General features: G+C 44.4%; 1 protein-coding gene and 1 long non-coding RNA gene across 3 annotated transcripts; one reads left to right on the forward strand and one right to left on the reverse strand.

Annotated features, from left to right (window-relative positions):
• Positions 1-2697: 2697 nt before the first annotated feature.
• On the reverse strand, positions 2698-12568 carry LOC112678997 (uncharacterized). 2 transcript variants are annotated; one of them, XR_003148060.3, is made up of 3 exons: positions 11784-12042; positions 10692-10834; positions 2698-9009 (listed from the first exon to the last, which is right to left on the reverse strand). It is a non-coding gene; the product is annotated as an uncharacterized LOC112678997 (long non-coding RNA). The 2 variants fall into 2 exon arrangements; XR_003148059.3 differs by lacking the exon at positions 11784-12042 and adding an exon at positions 12430-12568 and having other exon boundaries at positions 2699-9009.
• Positions 12569-13471: 903 nt separating this feature from the next.
• Positions 13472-16285, forward strand: FZD8 (frizzled class receptor 8). The gene has a single exon (XM_025478430.3). The coding sequence runs from the start codon at positions 13492-13494 to the stop codon at positions 15601-15603; it is 2112 nt and encodes a 703-aa protein (XP_025334215.3). The 5' UTR covers positions 13472-13491; the 3' UTR covers positions 15604-16285.
• Positions 16286-18949: the final 2664 nt, after the last annotated feature.

An 18949-nucleotide genomic window follows, 5' to 3' on the forward strand; every position in this document is an offset into this window, starting at 1 on the left:
GTATGGTATCATTTTTCCTAAATAATTTCAATATAGTCTGAATTTAGTTAGTAATTATTCTTTTGTGAAACATTCAGAATCTAGTGCATTATAATTTTGGAACTGATACAGGTAGAGATTAAATTTTTGCCACTTCCTGTTCATTCCAGTCCAAATTTTTAGCCCTCTAAAATTTCTGATGTTTCCATATTGTATTACATAACATTAGTTCACCATCAGTAGGGACTACTTCATTATTCTCTATATGTTTATACCACCCCTTTGCAGTTCTGTGGGAAAGGAGTACTGCCAGACAAAATACCAAAGTTATCTCTTTGGCATGCTCATAAAACTTACAAAAAGTAGGGCAAAGAATGCTTCATTTTATTGATCGATTAGAACAAACAGAAATTAAGAATCAAAACTCTAGTTTTGTCATAACATTAATAAATTTGTATCAGAAAACACTGAATATTAGTGATGATAATTATGTAATATTATTTTCTTATTCATGCTTTGTATTTGTGCTAAATGATATATTTATATTATTGATTCATTTTCTTGAAAGAAAAATTTAAATTACTATGACAAAACAAAAATTTAAAAATATAGTTTTTCACTTGTCAACTTGAAGTTTTTAAAAATTCTGTGCTTTCTTTTTCTAGTTTCTTTTTCTATTATAAAAACATGTGCAGTAGAACATATACACATGTGCACACACACATTATTCACTAGATCTCCAAAGAAGACCATTTTCCTACAAAGATAAAATAGGTGTGCACTGCTCATTTACACTATGACTCATGTCATCATTCTACCTTTAGAGAAACTTGTCCAATCTCTGAGAAAACGTTAGCCTCTTTGATTTTTTGGTTTGACCATTGGAGAAACTTGTCCAATCTCTGAGAAAACGTTAGCCTCAAAGAGGTTTGACCACAGAACCACTGATACGAACTGCATATGGACACATCTATGAATTATAAGATGGAGCATACAGTGATTTCCATAAAGCTTCTTAACCCCTGAGTTAAGTGTGGGGTTCCTATTTAAGTTATAACTTTCCGAGTATCACATGTCCTGACATTCTTATTTGGTGAAATAATATTGTAACTGATGCAGGTGTAAAATATTTTACTGCTAACATTTACATTTTTCTTCCAATTTGGTGACTGATGCTGTACACAAGATAAAATAATTGGTTAAAAATTAGAAAATTATTAAAACATTTTACAAATTAATTGTAAGATGACTATAACTGATTGGCAGCAACTGAAAGCAAAACAATTGTTCTGAGACAAATATTCTAGAAAGTAGAGTCAAGAATCTGTAATTTGCCAAAATGTTTCCCATATGTCAGTGAAATAATATATATATAAAGTTTTCCTTATTTGATAAATTCATTTTCTGTTAAATATTTGGTTATTATAGTGAAAATTCTATAAATATTTAACTTTGAGTTCACTCAGTTTTCCTAAAAGTGAATGAGATTATTCTGTGGCCTCATTTTTAGTCCATTAAATGAAGTTTAATGTTTATATCAAGTCTACCACTAAAAGTTTCAATTAATACTGACATGTTCATTTCTGAGAGCATGTTTATTCTAAAGAGTTCCAATTTTTCATTCACCAAATTATCTGTTTAATTTTGGTAGATACTACTCTCATATTTAGAAGCCTATTTCATCTAATAATATGTTAAAAGAATATAGACTAACACATGTATTGATTTTGGCGGTCTTCTCTAAACTTCTTCATTATCTTATATACTGTTTTATTGACATATAGTTATTTGTGTGTGATAACTTGCAGCTCTAATTCCCTTCACTTCTATTTACCTCCTCCTGGGTTTATTTACATGCAGCATTGCTGCTAATTAGCCTCAGGGAAGAAGGAGGTAGATTTCTGTACATCTCTGGGTTGCAGTCCCATGAAAAGCCAGTCCCCATACCTGGGAAGAACTTCCATCTTTCACTCATTACCTTCAGTAAGCAGAGCCTGTCCCTCCAGTGACCAACTGCTGCATTCACAGCTTCTAGTGAGGAATTGAGCAATTTGCCAAATTAATTTTCTCCCCTTCGAGGTAGTTCTCAGTGGGTAATGCCTATGTATATGCACTCTTAACTGAATGTCTTGTAAGTATGCTATCCAGGATAGAAAAGTTGGAGATATTAAAGGAACATCTTGCCTATCCCTTTTGACTGATTTTTATAGATTATTGAACACTGTATTCTTGTGGTTACATTGTAGAAATGTCTTTTAAGAGCTTTGTCCAATTTTGAATTCATGAAAGCAAGATATATTGATTTGTTGACACTGAGGATTTTTATCTGGTCACCTGATGGTAATGAAGAAGACAGGTTCTGACAATGTTCTTTTATAGTTTTGTGGAGCCGGGGTTGGGGAGGCTTACATGCTGCCGTGTTCTCACTGACAACTTTTGAGTTCCTTTCTGTCTAGACAGAGTAACCATAGTTGTAACATCTAGGCATTCCTATTTAATTATTTTTCCCCCCAGCAAAAACTATGCTGAATTTTTCCAGAAGTCAGAATTGACTAGGTGAGATTCAGTGTCTACATGAGCTTCCTGGAAAAGTTAACACACTTTCCTTCTTGAAATCTCTTTAGGGCAGACAGAGGAATTTTTACTCAGACTTCTTTCCATATACGACATCAATAAATATGGAAATTAAGGTTTCACATCTCACTTCTGATGAAACAATATGCTGTCTAAATTCAGTTAATTGCAAGGTATTTAGTGTTGAAAAACAAAGGTATGCTAATCTTATTAAAATATGCCTAGTTAAATTTAGCTATAAATTCCATTCAGGGACTCCTGCTTTATACATTGTTCCCAGTCAGAATGTCTGGAAAGAAAACCACCCACTGTGCAGGATACAGAGTTAGTAATTTGGAAAGGTGAAAAGTTTAATTATGAGTCTATCTTCTGGGGAAATATTGAAACAAGGTTGAATTCTTAATTTTTTTGTTTGTTTAGATTAAACCATCTGAAGGGCTCCTTCATATTGTTTACATTCATATTACTCTGACAGTAAGAAAAGCTTTTAACATTTTTTCTGTTTCTTTTGAATTGAAGTTGTTTTTAATATATACAAATGAGGGAAAGAGTCTTAACTGAAGTAGAGTTCAACGATGTTTAGACAGATTCGATCAATTTTTAATTTTCCAGACAATTAAAGGGTATAACAGTAAAGACCTGACGAGGGATTTAGAGACTAGGCTTTCAATCCTGACATTTTTGCTCATCTTGTTATGTAACATTATAGGCATTGTGGGGCCTTTCGATACTTCTGTTTCTTTATATATATACATGTGTGTATATGTATACAACATATATATATATAAAATCTGGGGTAAAACAATGATGTATTTAAAATTTTTTAAATGCATCAACTTTTATTTTTATTTATTTTTATAGAATAAAATATGTTTTTATAGAGTATTTGTAAATTTACATAATATTTATAAAATTTGGATTTGGGGTATATATATTTACACACACACATACACACACACTCTACTATCCATAATCCAACCACTGAATTGTACTCTATTTAGTTTTGGTTAGATTCCTAGCCACTTAGCCATTCATCTATGCACACCTACATGCATGCATGCATCTAACCATCCATTAACAAACAAGAGATCATGCAGTAGCTATTTTTTTATGAACTTCCATATTCAAATGCATCATAGTGACTATCTTTTTCACATTATTAGATAGTCTATTAAAGCATGATACTAATTTTATTTTTTAAAAACCACCCATTTAGTTACTGAACTAAAATTATATTGTTGGGCATTTGGTTTGTTCCATATTTGTTAATCATTGTAAACAATACTGCGGGGAAAATCTCTATGCAATGTATCTTTAGGCACATCTATGATTATTTACTTAGTCTTATTTAAATTGATTGTGATAATGTCTTTTTACATTGTGATAATGTATCTTAAAGAAGTGTGCATATATCTCATCATTGGTAAGTGTTTATGGCATCTTAATATAGATATTTTTAATAAAATTTTGATTTTGACCATTTTTGTTATTTTTAAATTGATATTTTAAATCTGCTTAAAATTATAAATTACTCAATTATTTACATTGCTTGTGGAAAAATCTGATTCTGGTGATTATGAGTTAGTGGCAAAGTGAAAGAAGTCAGGATATAGTCCTCTATAATGGCCACATATAAAAATGGCTTAAGTCTCTGAATTAAAAAAAAAATGTATTATAGAAGAAAGATTTTGGAATCACACATATATTGAGTATTATGCTTACCTCACAAAGTGTGTGATCTTGGTCAAATTATTCATTTTCTTTAAATTTCAGTGTCCTCATGAGAAAAATAGGCATATAGTACCTGACTGGAGAGGCTGTTTGCAGGTCTGAGTGAGATACCAGCTGTAGAAAGGATAAAGATGACAGTGGAGGAAACTTGGCCTATGCTTTGCTGTGTGTATGATACATGAGAACTATTTAGTCTTATCCACTTTCCTGACCCAAGTACCAGCCAAGTCCTGCTGATTCCACTTCCAAAATCTCTCAGATCCACATACCCTCTTCATAGCCCCATCCCACTGCCCTGGCCATTCCTCACATGAACCTAGGATATCATCACAGCCTCAGGTTTTGACCAACTGAAAGGCATTGCTGCCTCCCCCTGCCTAATCTGAACTTTGTGTATTGGGCACTTTCTTGTCATTCTGCTCTAAGCTTAAAAATTATCCTCTCAGAAAAGTTTTCCATGGCTTCCCAACTAAAGTTATACCCTATAATTTTTCTCTATTTTAATATTTATTGATTGTCCATTTCTTCATATGTAAAATGGAGGATAATATATTATGTGCCTTATGGGGTTGTTGGGAACATCGAATAAGTCAAAACTTACAAATTACCTGGTACAGAGACAATGCTACCTAAAATTAGGTATTATTACTGTCTCCATTAAATCACATGCATAAACACCATCCCCACGACCAACAACACTTCTCTCACCACCCCATACCATCACTACAGCACTGCCATCCTGAATCTCCAGCTTGCAAATGGCAGACTGGGGGACTTCTCGGCCTCTACAATCACATGAACCAATTCCTCATAAGAAATCATATATATCCCATTGGCTCAGTTTCTCTAGAGAACTCTAATACAATGTCTCATCTATCTCTATAGCCTTTACATTTAACATAGGGTCTGGCACTTGGTTGGTGTGGCTATTTTAAAATATAGCTCCCCACTCTTGACGGGATGAGCACTGGGTGTTATACTGTATGTTGGCAAACCGAACTCCAATAAAAAAAATATACAATAAATAAATAAATAAAAAAGATATGGCCCCCTAAATTCCTTCCATTAGGGGAAAGCACGTGCTCCTGCCCTTGAATCTGAGCTGACTTTTACAGCTTCAACCAACGGAGCACAGTAGAGTGATGCTGTGTAAATCTGCTGCTAAATCACTTAAAACAAAACAAAACAAACAAAATGCAGTTTTTACCTAATTCTCTTGAGATGCTCACTCTGTGGAATGCCCCACCATGTGAGGAGTTCAATTATTCTGTTGCTGCCATATTGGAACGTACACATGGAGGTGATCCAGTTGACAGCCAGCATCAACTGGTACCTGCATTCGTCAGCCAGCTTAGTCATTTAACCCTGCCAAGTCTGCAGGTGACTGCAGTCCTACAGATAACCGATTGCAACTATAAGAGAGGTCCCAAGCAAGATCCGAAATTCCTGATCCTTCTAAATTCCTGATCCTTAATCTTGTGAACACACACAAAATGGTTGTTTTAATCCACAGAGATTTGGGGTCACTGTTACACATTAATAGTAACCAGAACAACTTGTACTAAATATTTATTGAATTTATCAATGAGAGGTAAAAGAGATCTCCCTACCATTGAAAAAAAATGTTTTAAGTGTAAGATCAGGATAACTTCATCCTGCAGCAATTTTTGTGGTCACAGATATATTTCCTATCACTCAGGGCATTAAGAGTAAACTATTACAAAGCTCAATTCATGTATCAAAGTCTAGACATTGTGCTTGTTGCCTTTTAGCTTTTAGCTCATCTAACTCTCATAACCAATGGGGAACTCATATTTATCATTACATACTTTGAGCATGAAGAAAAATGAAGCTCAGAAAAATGTCTCCATGGGTAGCAAATAACTGAGCTGGAATTCCTCCTGGGGCAGCCTGTTCCAAATCACGTCTTTACCACTGCACACAACCTTCCTCACTAACTTGTACTTTACCCATAACCAGTAAAAAGAAAGGTTCAAACAGTTTGGTATATCACTATGGAATACCATGTGAGTGGCCTAATATCATGAGCAATAGGCTGCATCAGCCAAGGGCCAACCTGGACATTGTACCAAGGACAGACAAGGCTGGTGCCACCAGAGTTCAATTTCTAATGCCAATTCTGTGGCCTTGCAATGACAAACTTCATCCTTTCCTCCCTCACATCCCTTTCAAAACCACAGATTCTCAATCAGACGATCGCTCTGGAGCACTGGAATAGAGAATTCAACCAAAGGTAAGGACGATACATCAATCATCTATATATTGGCTATCACATGTTTTGACAGCATATACATGGAATAGAATCTCTGTTGGGGGGGAAAGATAGCTAAGTCATGATTCTTGTTCTTTGGTAATTTTGATCCACTTAAGGAAAAAAGAGAAACTATATAAAATAACAGCACAAAATACTACATAAATGCTAAGTCATGGGTTGTTTCAAGGTAATTTTTTTCTAAGTATAAAATTCAGACCATTATGAAAAGGGAAAATAAAGATTACCTAGCTAATCCAGTTCAAATACTACTATAGTTAATATTTTTATGGACTCCTTCTAGTTTAATTGGGGCTTATACCATATAGTTCTCTATTCTGCTTTATTTTACTTAATAGTATATCCTCTTTTTAAAAATATTTTATTTATTTATTCATGAGAGACAGAGAGAGAGAGAGAGGCAGAGACACAGACAGAGGGAGAAGCAGGCTCCCTGCAAGGATCCCCGTGCAGGACTTGATCCCAGACCCCGGGATTATGACCTGAGCCAAAAGCAGACGCTCAAACACTGAGCCACTCAGGTGTCCCTTAATAGTATATTTTGAACACATTCTAGAGTAGAATTTTTCAAACCAAACCCTACTGGATTGTGTTGTGAGAAAGCATACCAGGAGTTCATATTAATGGGGTATGATTTCAATAAATTCCATCTACTAATACATCTTTTTTTCTTATTTTTGTCTTTATAAATTATACTATGAATTATACTTATTATTAACTATAAGGTTAGTACTATAAAAGTACAATTGCTTCTGAAAGAGCATGTGAGGCTCAAATCAGACAAAAAAAAAATTGCGATCACCTCTCAAATAAAAATTACATCTGATTACCTGAACCTGGTTAAAGATAAACAAAATAGAAAGAAATGCCATTGCCATCACCATCACCTCCATGCCCTTAGTGCCTCCATAGTTATTATTGTATTAGTAATGTACATTTTATTATTATTTCAGACCATCATTTTAAATGGACCATTGTTACCAGAAGTTAACTCTTATGCAACATTTTTTTTAATTTTTTTAAAGATTTTATTTATTTATTCATGAGAGACAGAGAGAGAGAGAAGATAGGCTGAAGATAGGCGCTCAATCGCTGAGCCACCCAAGGATCCCCCAGCAGCATTTTTTAATACAAAGATTCTCTCACTTACATGAGCCCTTCAGAGATGGGATTGGGTACAGTTTTTCCTATAGCATGTTTTAGCTATTTTTAACAGTTATATGGTGTAAGACTTGAAAGAAGTATAAAATTCCAGAATCGTGTCATTGTTTTTAATGAAGTTTCCAAAAGGGAAGAAAGAGGCTTAACAAAAAGGAACTAAGCAGGGGTGCCTGGGTGGCTCAGTTGGTGAAGCACCTGCCTTCAGCTCAGGTCATGATCCCAGGACCCTGGGATAGAGTCCCACTCGGGCTCCCTGCTCGGTGGGGAGTCTGCCCTTACCTCTGCTCTTGCTCCCTCTCTCTCATATAAATAAAATCTTTTTTTAAATAGGAACTAAGCAGTTATACTACCCAGTTTATACATATTATAAATAAAGCAAGTAGTAAACTATTTTGACATTACTTTCACACCAACTGTACAGAAAATTATATTGTGTGAATTTCAAAAGGAAAAAAATGTAGATATCAAGGTTTTCTTGGATCTAGATCACACTTAATTGTCTGAACAAAATACTCCGGAAGACTAGGCATGTTGGCTAAATGATACTGCTTGAAAGTTAATTTCAACCAGTAATCTGCAGCTGACTGTGGTTTATCTGCTCAATAGCCATTCTCACTTCCTTGACTTCCCTGCTACTAGAGCCCACCTGATTTGGTCACTCTCCCAGCCTCCCTTGCAGGTAAGAGTGGTGTGACGGGTTCCAATAGTGTGACCTAAAGGGAAGATCTTCAAGGAAATGTTTTCTTTTCTAGTAAGACAGAAGCACAGGGGCAGGTTCACCACTCTGCTTTCCTCTGCTGCAGTCCTATGAAATGTGATGATCTAGCAATGAGGGCCTAGAAGTCTGTCTGCAGGCTAACACTGAGTCACAATGGTGGAACTCCTGCTTCCAGACTTATTGACATATGATGTTAATTAAGAGTGTTCCTTAACTAAGCCAGTTTTATTTAGTGGTCTGTTGCCCTGAAAGTTCCCAAAGTAAAACACAATGCATCCTATGGCATGAAGAGTTTTGGTATCTGGCCAATATTCCAGTGTGAATGAGGGGAAAAAATAGTAATTATTGATTTTTAAAATATATTTTAGAAGAATTCTAAAATGAAATAATGACAGCGCAATTGCCATTTTTCAAAGTGGCAGCTACATGTAAAGTGAGAATCTGCTTCCTGGTCTGTAACATATACTTGGCTCAGTTATCTCCACACATTCACAAGTGGGCCTTCTGACAGCAGACACAGCAAAGAGTACTTCCTTCTGACAAAATCCTTTCCCTAGTGGTAGAGAAAGCAGAAGAGGATGATCATTAATAGAACTTAACGTTAATACGGAAGAATGTAAAAATAATCTCTCCCATTTTACTTCTAATATAAATTGAAGCAGGTCTGGTTGACCTCCACCCTCTTTTCCATCCATGTGTAGATGATTAAAAACATACTTTTCTGAAAGATTTTAAAACATCCAGAAACCCCAATATTATCCTGTCAAGCTTTATATTCTGCAATGATACAGTGCTCGGTTGTTTCCCTTAAAAAAAAAAAAAAGCTTTGGAAGAAATAATTGTTGTTTTACATAATGCCTGAGAATTTTCATTAGTTACTAAAGGGTTCTCTGTTTACTCTTGAATGGATTGTTTTATTGGTGTTGGTACATGGGCCCACTCTGGTATCAAGATTTTTATATTGGATTTTTAAACTATAATCCACTGAAACATAATTTCCCCAAAGCTTCTTAAAGTCAAGACATATACTATATTGATCGTCTCATATGTAATTTGGCATCCAATGTTTTATGAAACATTCCCTCCTATAAGTTAGATTCCTGCCTCAAGAGCCTCGGTGTCCATCGAAAGATGAATGGATAAAGAAGATGTGGTTTATGTATCCAGTGGAATATTCCTCAGCCATTAGAAATGACAAATACCCACCATTTGCTTCAACGTGGATGGAACTGGAGGGTATTATGCAGAGTGAAATAAGTAAATCGGAGAAGGACAAACAGTGTATGCTCTCATTCATTTGGGGAATATAAATAATAGTGAAAGGGAATAGAAGGGAAGGGAGAGGAAATGTGTGGGAAATGTAAGAAAGGGCGACAGAACATAAAGACTCCTAACTCTGGGAAATGAACTAGGGGTGGTGGAAGGGGAGGAAGGGGCGGGTGGGGGTGAATGGGTGACTGCCACTGAGGGGGGCACTTGACGGGATGAGCACTGGGTGTTATTCTGTATGTTGGCAAATTGAACACCAATAAAAAATAAATTTATTATAAAAAAAAATTCCTGCCCTCAACTGTATATATTATTATTATGCTTGTAGGCTATTCAGTAACAAGACATCTGTTCAGAAATCCCTCTAGAAAGTTTCCTACATTATTGATGTCACTAATAAAACTATTTCCCCTCCCTTAAAAAACAGCTGCTTAACATACAAGAGAAAAAAAGATGGTTACTTAGCCAGCAATGTTGATAAATGATTCTGGTATCTTTTGGCTGTCATTGCTTTTGATACACTAGTTAGCTTCATAAGTCTCTTCTGCTCTCAAATATTGTCAAGTAGCTGTTTAATAGTAAATTTAAATGCTATTCATATATCCTCTCAATTAAAAGTAAATTTTAATGATTTTTATGTAAGTGGTCTTAATCTTACAAGCCAGTAAAAATCGCCCAAATAGCTTGTACCATGATTTTTTAAAGCTCTGAACTTTTGTCTGCTTATTTTCTCCTGCAAGCTTAATATATTTACCAAAAATTTCCACATTCCACATCATCAAAGCTTTCATCTTGTCTCAAAAAAAAAAAGTTTAAATGCCGATTAAAAGCCAAAATCAACTATTTTCAGCCTCATTTTTCAAATGTCAGTTTGTTTTTACCTAATTCTAGTAAATTTATATAATGTAATTCTAAACTTCAGTATTTGACATCTTCCTGCTGAAGAAAAGCAGAACTTTTCACCACCTGTGTTGGTTTTGGAGCCCAGCCCCTGGGCAACGTGCGGCCAGTAGTAGGTCCTCCTCGGGGGACGGACTGCCTCCATCCGCGCCCCGACCCCCGCGATTCCCTGTTGTTGCTCTGCACCTGACGTCCTGGTGGAGGGCCCTCTATGAACCAGGGAGGAACAAAAGAGATAGGTGACTTTCCCCTTCCAGCACACTGTAAGGAGGAATTCCAAATAGGAAGAGAGGGGAACGAAATTCATTTAAAAGACCAAGTAAAGTTCAAGTCTTTGCACTTTTGAATAGCAATCATTTTCTGCTGAATTAGCTAATACAGTATTTCTCAAGCCTTTGAATTGGATTCCTATGGAGTTTAGCGTTTCCAAAACAAAAGTAGGAAGGAAGTGTTTTTCAGCATAAAGAGGTTCTTACTAGATTTCAATTAAAAAAAAAAAGTAAAAAATATACAGCTTGATGGATTTGCCTAGAATTCTTGGTCAAAATACAGAACTTGCCAAAACCTGGAGGTGGAGGTGGGGGGTGGAGAGTAAGGGGGGGGGGGGTTGTTCTGCCCACTTAGGATGTGGTGCATAATAAGGTTGCTGAACTAACCCGAGAAAACGGGAGGAAGACACAGATTCCATCAGCTCAAGCAATACATAAATGCTAATTGTTTTTGTTCCATGACAAGAGTGGTCTTTAAAAAGATAACCAGCAACTGCCACCGCCCCACCCCCCCAAAAACTGGCCTCAAATGTACCTTTAATTATTCTTTTCTGTTCCCACACCCTCAACAACTTTTGTTCTTGAGCCCTACTCGTTCCTGCTATGAAACCTGACAAAATCTTCAGGCAGAGAGAGAGAGAGAGAGAGAGAGAGAGAGAGAGAGAGAGAGGGAGGGAGGAGAGGAGAGGGGCGGGGGGCGAGGCAGGGAGAGAAGTACTTTGCCACCCTCCTGGCTAACTGAAATGCTTGTTCCCGAGATTACAGTAATTACAGCCACAGCATGAGTTCCATACAAGCGCTAAATGAAACAGCACATCAATTAAAAAATAAACACTCCATTCTAGGAGAAAGACAACCCCCTGGGACGTCCTAACAAGCGTAAATGAACCTGCGCGGCCGCCGGCCCGGGCCTCCGCCTCCTCCCCATCTTAAGGCCGCTGCGGGGCCGGCGCGGGGCGCTCCTCGCCGTCCGCAGGAGAGAGGCCTGGAAGCCACGTGAACTTTGCAGAGACGCGGGCGCGCTCCCAAAGCACGAGGCGAAGAGAGAATCCAACCGCAGTCCGCCCTGTGTCTGTTGGTCTTTTTTTCTTTCCGAGAGGAAATTGTTCTTTCATAAGGAAACCCTGTGTCCCGGATGCTTTCCACATTTTATCCCACCTGACTACGGGACCCCTTTGAAATCCACGCTGTCACCCCGCTCCTCGGGGAGGGAACCCGAGGCCGTCCCGGCCGCTCGGCGGAGGCGGGAGGGGACCACCCGGCGCCGGCGACCTCGCGCTGCAGCAGGTCCTGGGCCGGCCTCGGCCCCGCCGCTCCCCAGCCCGCAGGCCCGGCCCCCGACGGCGCGGTCCCACGGACCCCCGGGGCTGCGGCCCCCGTTCGCGCGCGCGCTCGCCGGCTCTGCGCCGTCCAGCTCGCGGGCGGCCGCGGGTCCCCCCACCCGGGGGCACGGGCCGGCCGGGGCCGGTCTTGCCGGAGAGGAGCCCGGAAAGGAGCGCGCGCACGAAGCCCCGTCCCAGCGCCCAGGGACGGACCCGGGGAGAGGGGCCGAGCGGCGACAGGCGCCAGCCTCCGGCGGGGATCGCGGCAGGCGCCTCCCTCCAGTCGGCCCCAAGGTCACCGACGCTTCCGGGCCGCAGAGGCGCGCGCCGCCGGGGACAGCCGGGCCGCCTTAAGGAAGCCGAGCCCTGGGAGCGCGTCGACCCCGCCCCGGCGCCCGGCGATTGGCGCGCGCGGCCGGGGGCGGAGACTGGGTCCGCGCCGTATAAATATTCATGAGCGGCCGGGCGGTGCGCACGGGGCCGCGGCCGGGAAGTTGGGCGAAGGGCTCGGCTCCCGCCGAGGAGGAGGCGGCGGCGGCGGAGGCTGGACCGGGCCGCGCCGCTCGGCGTCTGGATCCCGCCCTGCGTGTCTCGCCAGAGGGGACCTGCCCACACCTCGCCCGACCGCCGGCCCGCAGCGCGCAGCGGACTTTCGCCAGAGGCGGCGCCTGTCCGTGCCGGCGGGGACCCGCGGACCGGCGGCCCGGCCCCGGGGAAGAGGGCGGCGGCCTCCGCGGAGGCAGGTCTCGAGCTCCCGCGGCGGGGCTGCGCGGTCCGGGGGCGAGCATGAGCCCCCGGGGCCCGAGGGGGGGCCGCCGGGGCTGAGCGGCGGGAGCGGCCTGGCCCAGCCATCTTGGCTGCCCTCCGCCGCCCGGAGGGAAACTTGCTGTGCCGCCGCCCTCCGCGCGCGCCAAAGTCCGAGCCCCGGCGCCGGCGCCGCGTGGAGAGGCGGCGGGGGCGCGGCCGCGAGAGGGGGCGACGCCGGGACGATGCGCGGGGGGCCGGCCCGCGTGCCGCGACGGGGCTGAGCGTGCTCGGGGACTGCGGCGCACGCCGGCGGGACCCGCGCCGCCGCCGCCGCCCGGGCCTCGGGCCCCCCGTGCGGGCGCGTCCCGGGAGGGGACCAGGACCAGGTCGTCTGCGGACCCGCGTTCTGGCCCGCGCGGGCCGCGACCGGCAGGGCACTCGCTCCCCGCTCCTCCGGCTCGGTCGCCGAGTTTCCCGGCGCCCCTCTGCACGCCGCGGGGCCGAGGGCGCGGGGCCGAGGCGCGCAGCATGGAGTGGGGTTACCTGTTGGAAGTGACCTCGCTGCTGGCCGCCTTGGCGCTGCTGCAGCGCTCGAGCGGCGCGGCAGCCGCCTCGGCCAAGGAGCTGGCGTGCCAAGAAATCACCGTGCCGCTGTGCAAGGGCATCGGCTACAACTACACGTACATGCCCAACCAGTTCAACCACGACACGCAGGACGAGGCGGGCCTGGAGGTGCACCAGTTCTGGCCGCTGGTGGAGATCCAGTGCTCGCCCGACCTCAAGTTCTTCCTGTGCAGCATGTACACGCCCATCTGCCTGGAGGACTACAAGAAGCCCCTGCCTCCGTGCCGCTCGGTGTGCGAGCGCGCCAAGGCCGGCTGCGCACCCCTCATGCGCCAGTACGGCTTCGCGTGGCCCGACCGCATGCGCTGCGACCGGCTGCCGGAGCAGGGCAACCCCGACACGCTGTGCATGGACTACAACCGCACGGACCTGACCACAGCCGCGCCCAGCCCGCCGCGCCGCCTGCCGCCGCCGCCGCCGCCGCCCCCGGGTGAGCAGCCGCCCTCCGGCAGCGGCCACGGCCGCCCGCCCGGGGCCAGGCCCCCGTCCCGCGGTAGGGGCGGTGGCGGCGGGGACGCGGCGGCGGCGGCGGCGCCCCCCACGCGCGGCGGCGGCGGCGGCGGCGGCGGCGGCGGCGGCGGCGGGAAGGCGCGGCCCCCTGGCGGCGGCCCTGCGCCCTGCGAGCCGGGCTGCCAGTGCCGCGCGCCCATGGTGAGCGTGTCCAGCGAGCGGCACCCGCTCTACAACCGCGTCAAGACCGGCCAGATCGCCAACTGCGCGCTGCCCTGCCACAACCCGTTCTTCAGCCAGGACGAGCGCGCCTTCACGGTCTTCTGGATCGGCCTGTGGTCTGTGCTGTGCTTCGTGTCCACCTTCGCCACCGTGTCCACCTTCCTCATCGACATGGAGCGCTTCAAGTACCCCGAGCGGCCCATCATCTTCCTCTCCGCCTGCTACCTCTTCGTGTCCGTCGGCTACCTGGTGCGCCTGGTGGCGGGCCACGAGAAGGTGGCGTGCAGCGGCGGCGCGCCGGGCGCAGGCGGCACCGCGGGCGCGGGGGGCGCGGCGGCGGCGGCGGCGGCGGGCGCGGGCGCGGCGGGCGCGGGCGCGGGCGGCCCGGGCGGGCGCGGCGAGTACGAGGAGCTGGGCGCCGTGGAGCAGCACGTGCGCTACGAGACCACGGGCCCCGCGCTGTGCACCGTGGTCTTCCTGCTCGTCTACTTCTTCGGCATGGCCAGCTCCATCTGGTGGGTGATCCTGTCGCTCACGTGGTTCCTGGCGGCGGGCATGAAGTGGGGCAATGAGGCCATCGCCGGTTACTCGCAGTACTTCCACCTGGCCGCGTGGCTGGTGCCTAGCGTCAAGTCCATCGCCGTGCTGGCGCTCAGCTCCGTGGACGGCGACCCGGTGGCCGGCATCTGCTACGTGGGCAACCAGAGCCTTGACAACCTGCGCGGCTTCGTGCTGGCGCCGCTCGTCATCTACCTCTTCATCGGCACCATGTTCCTGCTGGCCGGCTTCGTGTCGCTGTTCCGCATCCGCTCGGTGATCAAGCAGCAGGGCGGCCCCACCAAGACACACAAGCTGGAGAAGCTCATGATCCGCCTGGGCCTGTTCACGGTGCTCTACACGGTGCCGGCCGCCGTCGTGGTGGCCTGCCTCTTCTACGAGCAGCACAACCGCCCGCGCTGGGAGGCCACGCACAACTGCCCGTGCCTGCGGGACCTGCAGCCGGACCAGGCGCGCCGGCCCGACTACGCCGTCTTCATGCTCAAGTATTTCATGTGCCTGGTGGTGGGCATCACCTCGGGCGTGTGGGTCTGGTCTGGCAAGACGCTGGAGTCGTGGCGTGCCCTGTGCACCCGCTGCTGCTGGGCGAGCAAGAGCGCCCCGGGAGGCGGGGGCGCGGGGGGCGCGGCCGCAGGGAGCGCGGGGGGACCTGGGGGCGCGGGGGGCGGGGGCGCGGGCGGCGGGGCGGGATCCCTCTACAGCGACGTCAGCACCGGCCTGACGTGGCGATCCGGCACGGCCAGCTCCGTGTCTTATCCAAAACAGATGCCATTGTCCCAGGTCTGAGTGCAGGGGCGGGGGGCGAGGAAACCCAGTGCAGCGAAGGGACACTCGATGGGCTGTGGTTCCCACCCCTTCATCGTGTTGATTGCTATTAGCATGATAATGAACTCTTAATGGTATCCATTAGCTGGGACTTAAATGACTCACTTAGAACAAAGTACCTGGCATAGAAGGCTCCCAGACCCAGCCCCCTCTCCTCCATTGACGCGGGGAGCTCTTCCCGCCAGGCGTTAATCTGTTGGCAGAGGACGGTGGACTCTGCTGCGTTTGGAGCCCTCGCTGGTTGCCATGTGCCGAGCTTGAAGCCAGACCTACAGATTGCACCTGAGGGACCTGTTTCTCTCCCTCGATCCTGCTACGTAAACTGTTACTCCTAACGTATCCTAGAGGAGGGATGACCGCGACCTAATGGAATTGCACGGTTTGGGGATTCTTAATGACCAGGCAAATGCCTTAAATAAACAAACAAGAAATGTCTTAATTATACACCCCAAGTAAATACGGGTTTCTTACATTAGAGGATGTATTTATATAATTATTTGTTAAATTGTAAAAATGTGTAAAATATGTACATACCCAAAGATATACAGTCTGTACATTTTTTTTGTAAAAAGTTTAGAGGCCACCCCTGTAAGAACAAATATAAGTATTCTATTTTGTCAATAAAATGACTTTTGATAAATGATTTAAGCATTGCCCTTTTCCCCCCTGCCTCTTCTAAGCTGTTACCTTTAAGTGCTTGCCAAGGATGCATTGAAAAAAAAAAAAAAATGGACATTTTCTGGTTTCTCATTCTGTATGCTGACTTTAGGCATGGAGAAAATGACCTGTTAAACTCTAGTTCTTAAGTTGTTAGCAAAGTAAATATCACTGTTGAACTGAAATCAAAATTGAGTTTTTGCACCTTCCCAAAAAGATGGTGTTTTTCATGGTAGCCCTTTCCTGATCCATGGATAACAAGACTCACCTTAGTGCAGGTAAATGGAACTTTTGCAAGGCAACAATTGCCGTCAGGCCTTACTATTTATCTTGTACAGTATCACTAAAGGCTTCGGAACCCCCATTTATTTCTCAGTGTCCCTGATTTGGAGATCACCTGGGTTTTAAAGCACTGAACACCCTGCTGAAGTGTAGAGGTTAATGTTTTAAACCATAGATCACACTTTACAGTGTAAGTCACTTAACTATCTGGAGTGGAGCAGGCACTTTTTAATGGATTAGACTAACGGGTTAACATCTTAATAACCTTCCAGGCTTGTGTATACCAAATGTGCTTCTTTTCCTAGAGAAAAAGCTATTGTTCCTCTGTCAAGACTAAGCTAATTTATTTGAGCAGAAGGCTGTTGAATTAGCAGAAGAATGCTTTGGCAATTGTTGAACTTTTTACCTGTCTGCCCAGTGGCCCAGCACATCATTCCTTTAAGAGGGGCTAAATGAATAGGGTTAATCTGTAGGGAACTTGGTCTTTTGAGTTTGAAAAACTTTGATCTTTTCTCCTCTCCAAATGTGCTGTATAGTCTGAAGTTTCTTTCCCTGCTGCCCGGCTCCTCTTGGTGCAGACCAATTGGCCACCGCGGAGCCTTAAAGTTCTTCCATTAAAGGGATGTGGGACTTTTACTTTAAAAAGGAGAGAGAGCGAGGGAGAGGAAGACTTGTAACAGTTAGTGAAGACCAGAGGCACAAGTGCGCTCAGCCTTTTAAACAGCTTTTCCCGGCATTGTTAGCCAGCCTGCAGGCAGCTAGGCATGGGTTGAAGCATTATAGAAAAGGGCTCTGAATGCCCTACAGGTGGTCTGTGCACATAATCCCCCAATTTAAAGCGTTTTCCTTTGCTGGACAATTGCATTACAAAACTCCCTTCTTTTTCGCCCCTAATTGAACCAATGAACTATTATAAACTACAAGTTTTTCTTAAAAAAAAAAAGAAAAGAAAAGAAAGAAAAAAAAAAAAGCCTCTGCCTAAATTCTATTGACTAAATTCTGGCAAGTTTTCTGAACTGAACCTTTTAAAGCACCGGAAGTAAAAGCTTCTTCAGACATTTCACTTTCTTAGATATTTTTATTCCCCATGCAAGCATTATTTTCTGACAGATTAGCAATAATTTAAAAGTAATTGGTAAGGTTGTGTGTTCATACTGAAAAGATAGCCCCAGGTCTCTTCTTAATCTGTCAATCAAGAAATGGGCAGCTAGAGTGAAATAAGTCAATCGGAGAAGGACAAACATTATATGTTCTCATTTATTTGGGGAATATAAATAATAGTGAAAGGGAATAGAAGGGAAGGGAGAAGAAATGGGTAGGAAATAATCAGAAAGGGAGACAGAACATGAAGACTCCTAACTCTGGGAAACGAACTAGGGGTGGTGGAAGGGGAGGAGGGCGGGAAGTTGGGATGAATGGGTGACGGGCACTGAGGGGGGCACTTGACGGGAGGAGCACTGGGTGTTATTCTGTATGTTGGCAAATTGAACACCAATAAAAAATAAATTTATTATTTAAAAAAATGGGCAGCTACGCTGCTAATGATAGGGGCATCCAACATTGCAGGGTGGGAGACGTGTTCTTTGCATCCTGCTAAAATGATTGTTATCTTTACTTTTCCTAATAGGAATATTTAGTGGTTAAAATTTGTTTAATTAATACGATGGATTAATTTGGCTGCTCTTTCTTGTGTGAGAGTCTTTTAAGAAGAGTTTCTTGGTAGAAACATTTTGCAAATCCTTTCCAGAGTCATTCTTGGTGTTACTGGATTTTTTAAAATTAGGTATGCAATAAGAACTCCTACGTTAGCTATCATGTTGATTATCTTTCTTAAAGTCAGAGGCATTGTAAAATCTTCACCTCCCAGCAGTTTTATTTATTAAAGAATTACCTTAGGTGATTTTTGTAACTTAGGTACCAAGTGGCCTACATCTAACCCATGTGGTGATGCTCATGTACTGTAGTGTACATAAACCAGCCATAAACTTTACAGTTTCAGTTATAAAGTGTAAGTTTGAAGGCACTTTCCATACTCTACCACATATATGGGATGCAGAGAGAGCTAAAAGCCACTACTTAGCATACTGGTTCCCTAATGTAGCAGTACTCTCATTATTGACATATTTTCAGCTAACGTGACATGGTGGGAAATGTCCAATTTTGAAGTTTTTTTTTCTTTTTTAACTTTTCAATATATCCTTGTAAAATGCCATACTTGATAGCTTTTACAAGATGACTATAAATGTGCTCAATATAAACAGGCTTCTTAAGCAGAAAACCCTACTATTCTAAGGACAGCTCTTTGTAAGAAGACCTGCACCTCTAATCACTAAAGACTGGTTTTAGAGACTGACACTATAAAACAAGT

The sequence above is a fragment of the Canis lupus genome, chromosome 2 (assembly GCF_003254725.2).
Source record: "Canis lupus dingo isolate Sandy chromosome 2, ASM325472v2, whole genome shotgun sequence".
Taxonomy (NCBI): domain Eukaryota; kingdom Metazoa; phylum Chordata; class Mammalia; order Carnivora; family Canidae; genus Canis; species Canis lupus.

Coding starts and splice junctions, on each gene's coding strand:
- FZD8 (XM_025478430.3), top strand. CDS start 13,492: ATGGAGTGGGGTTACCTGTTGGAAGTGACCTCGCTGCTGGCCGCCTTG.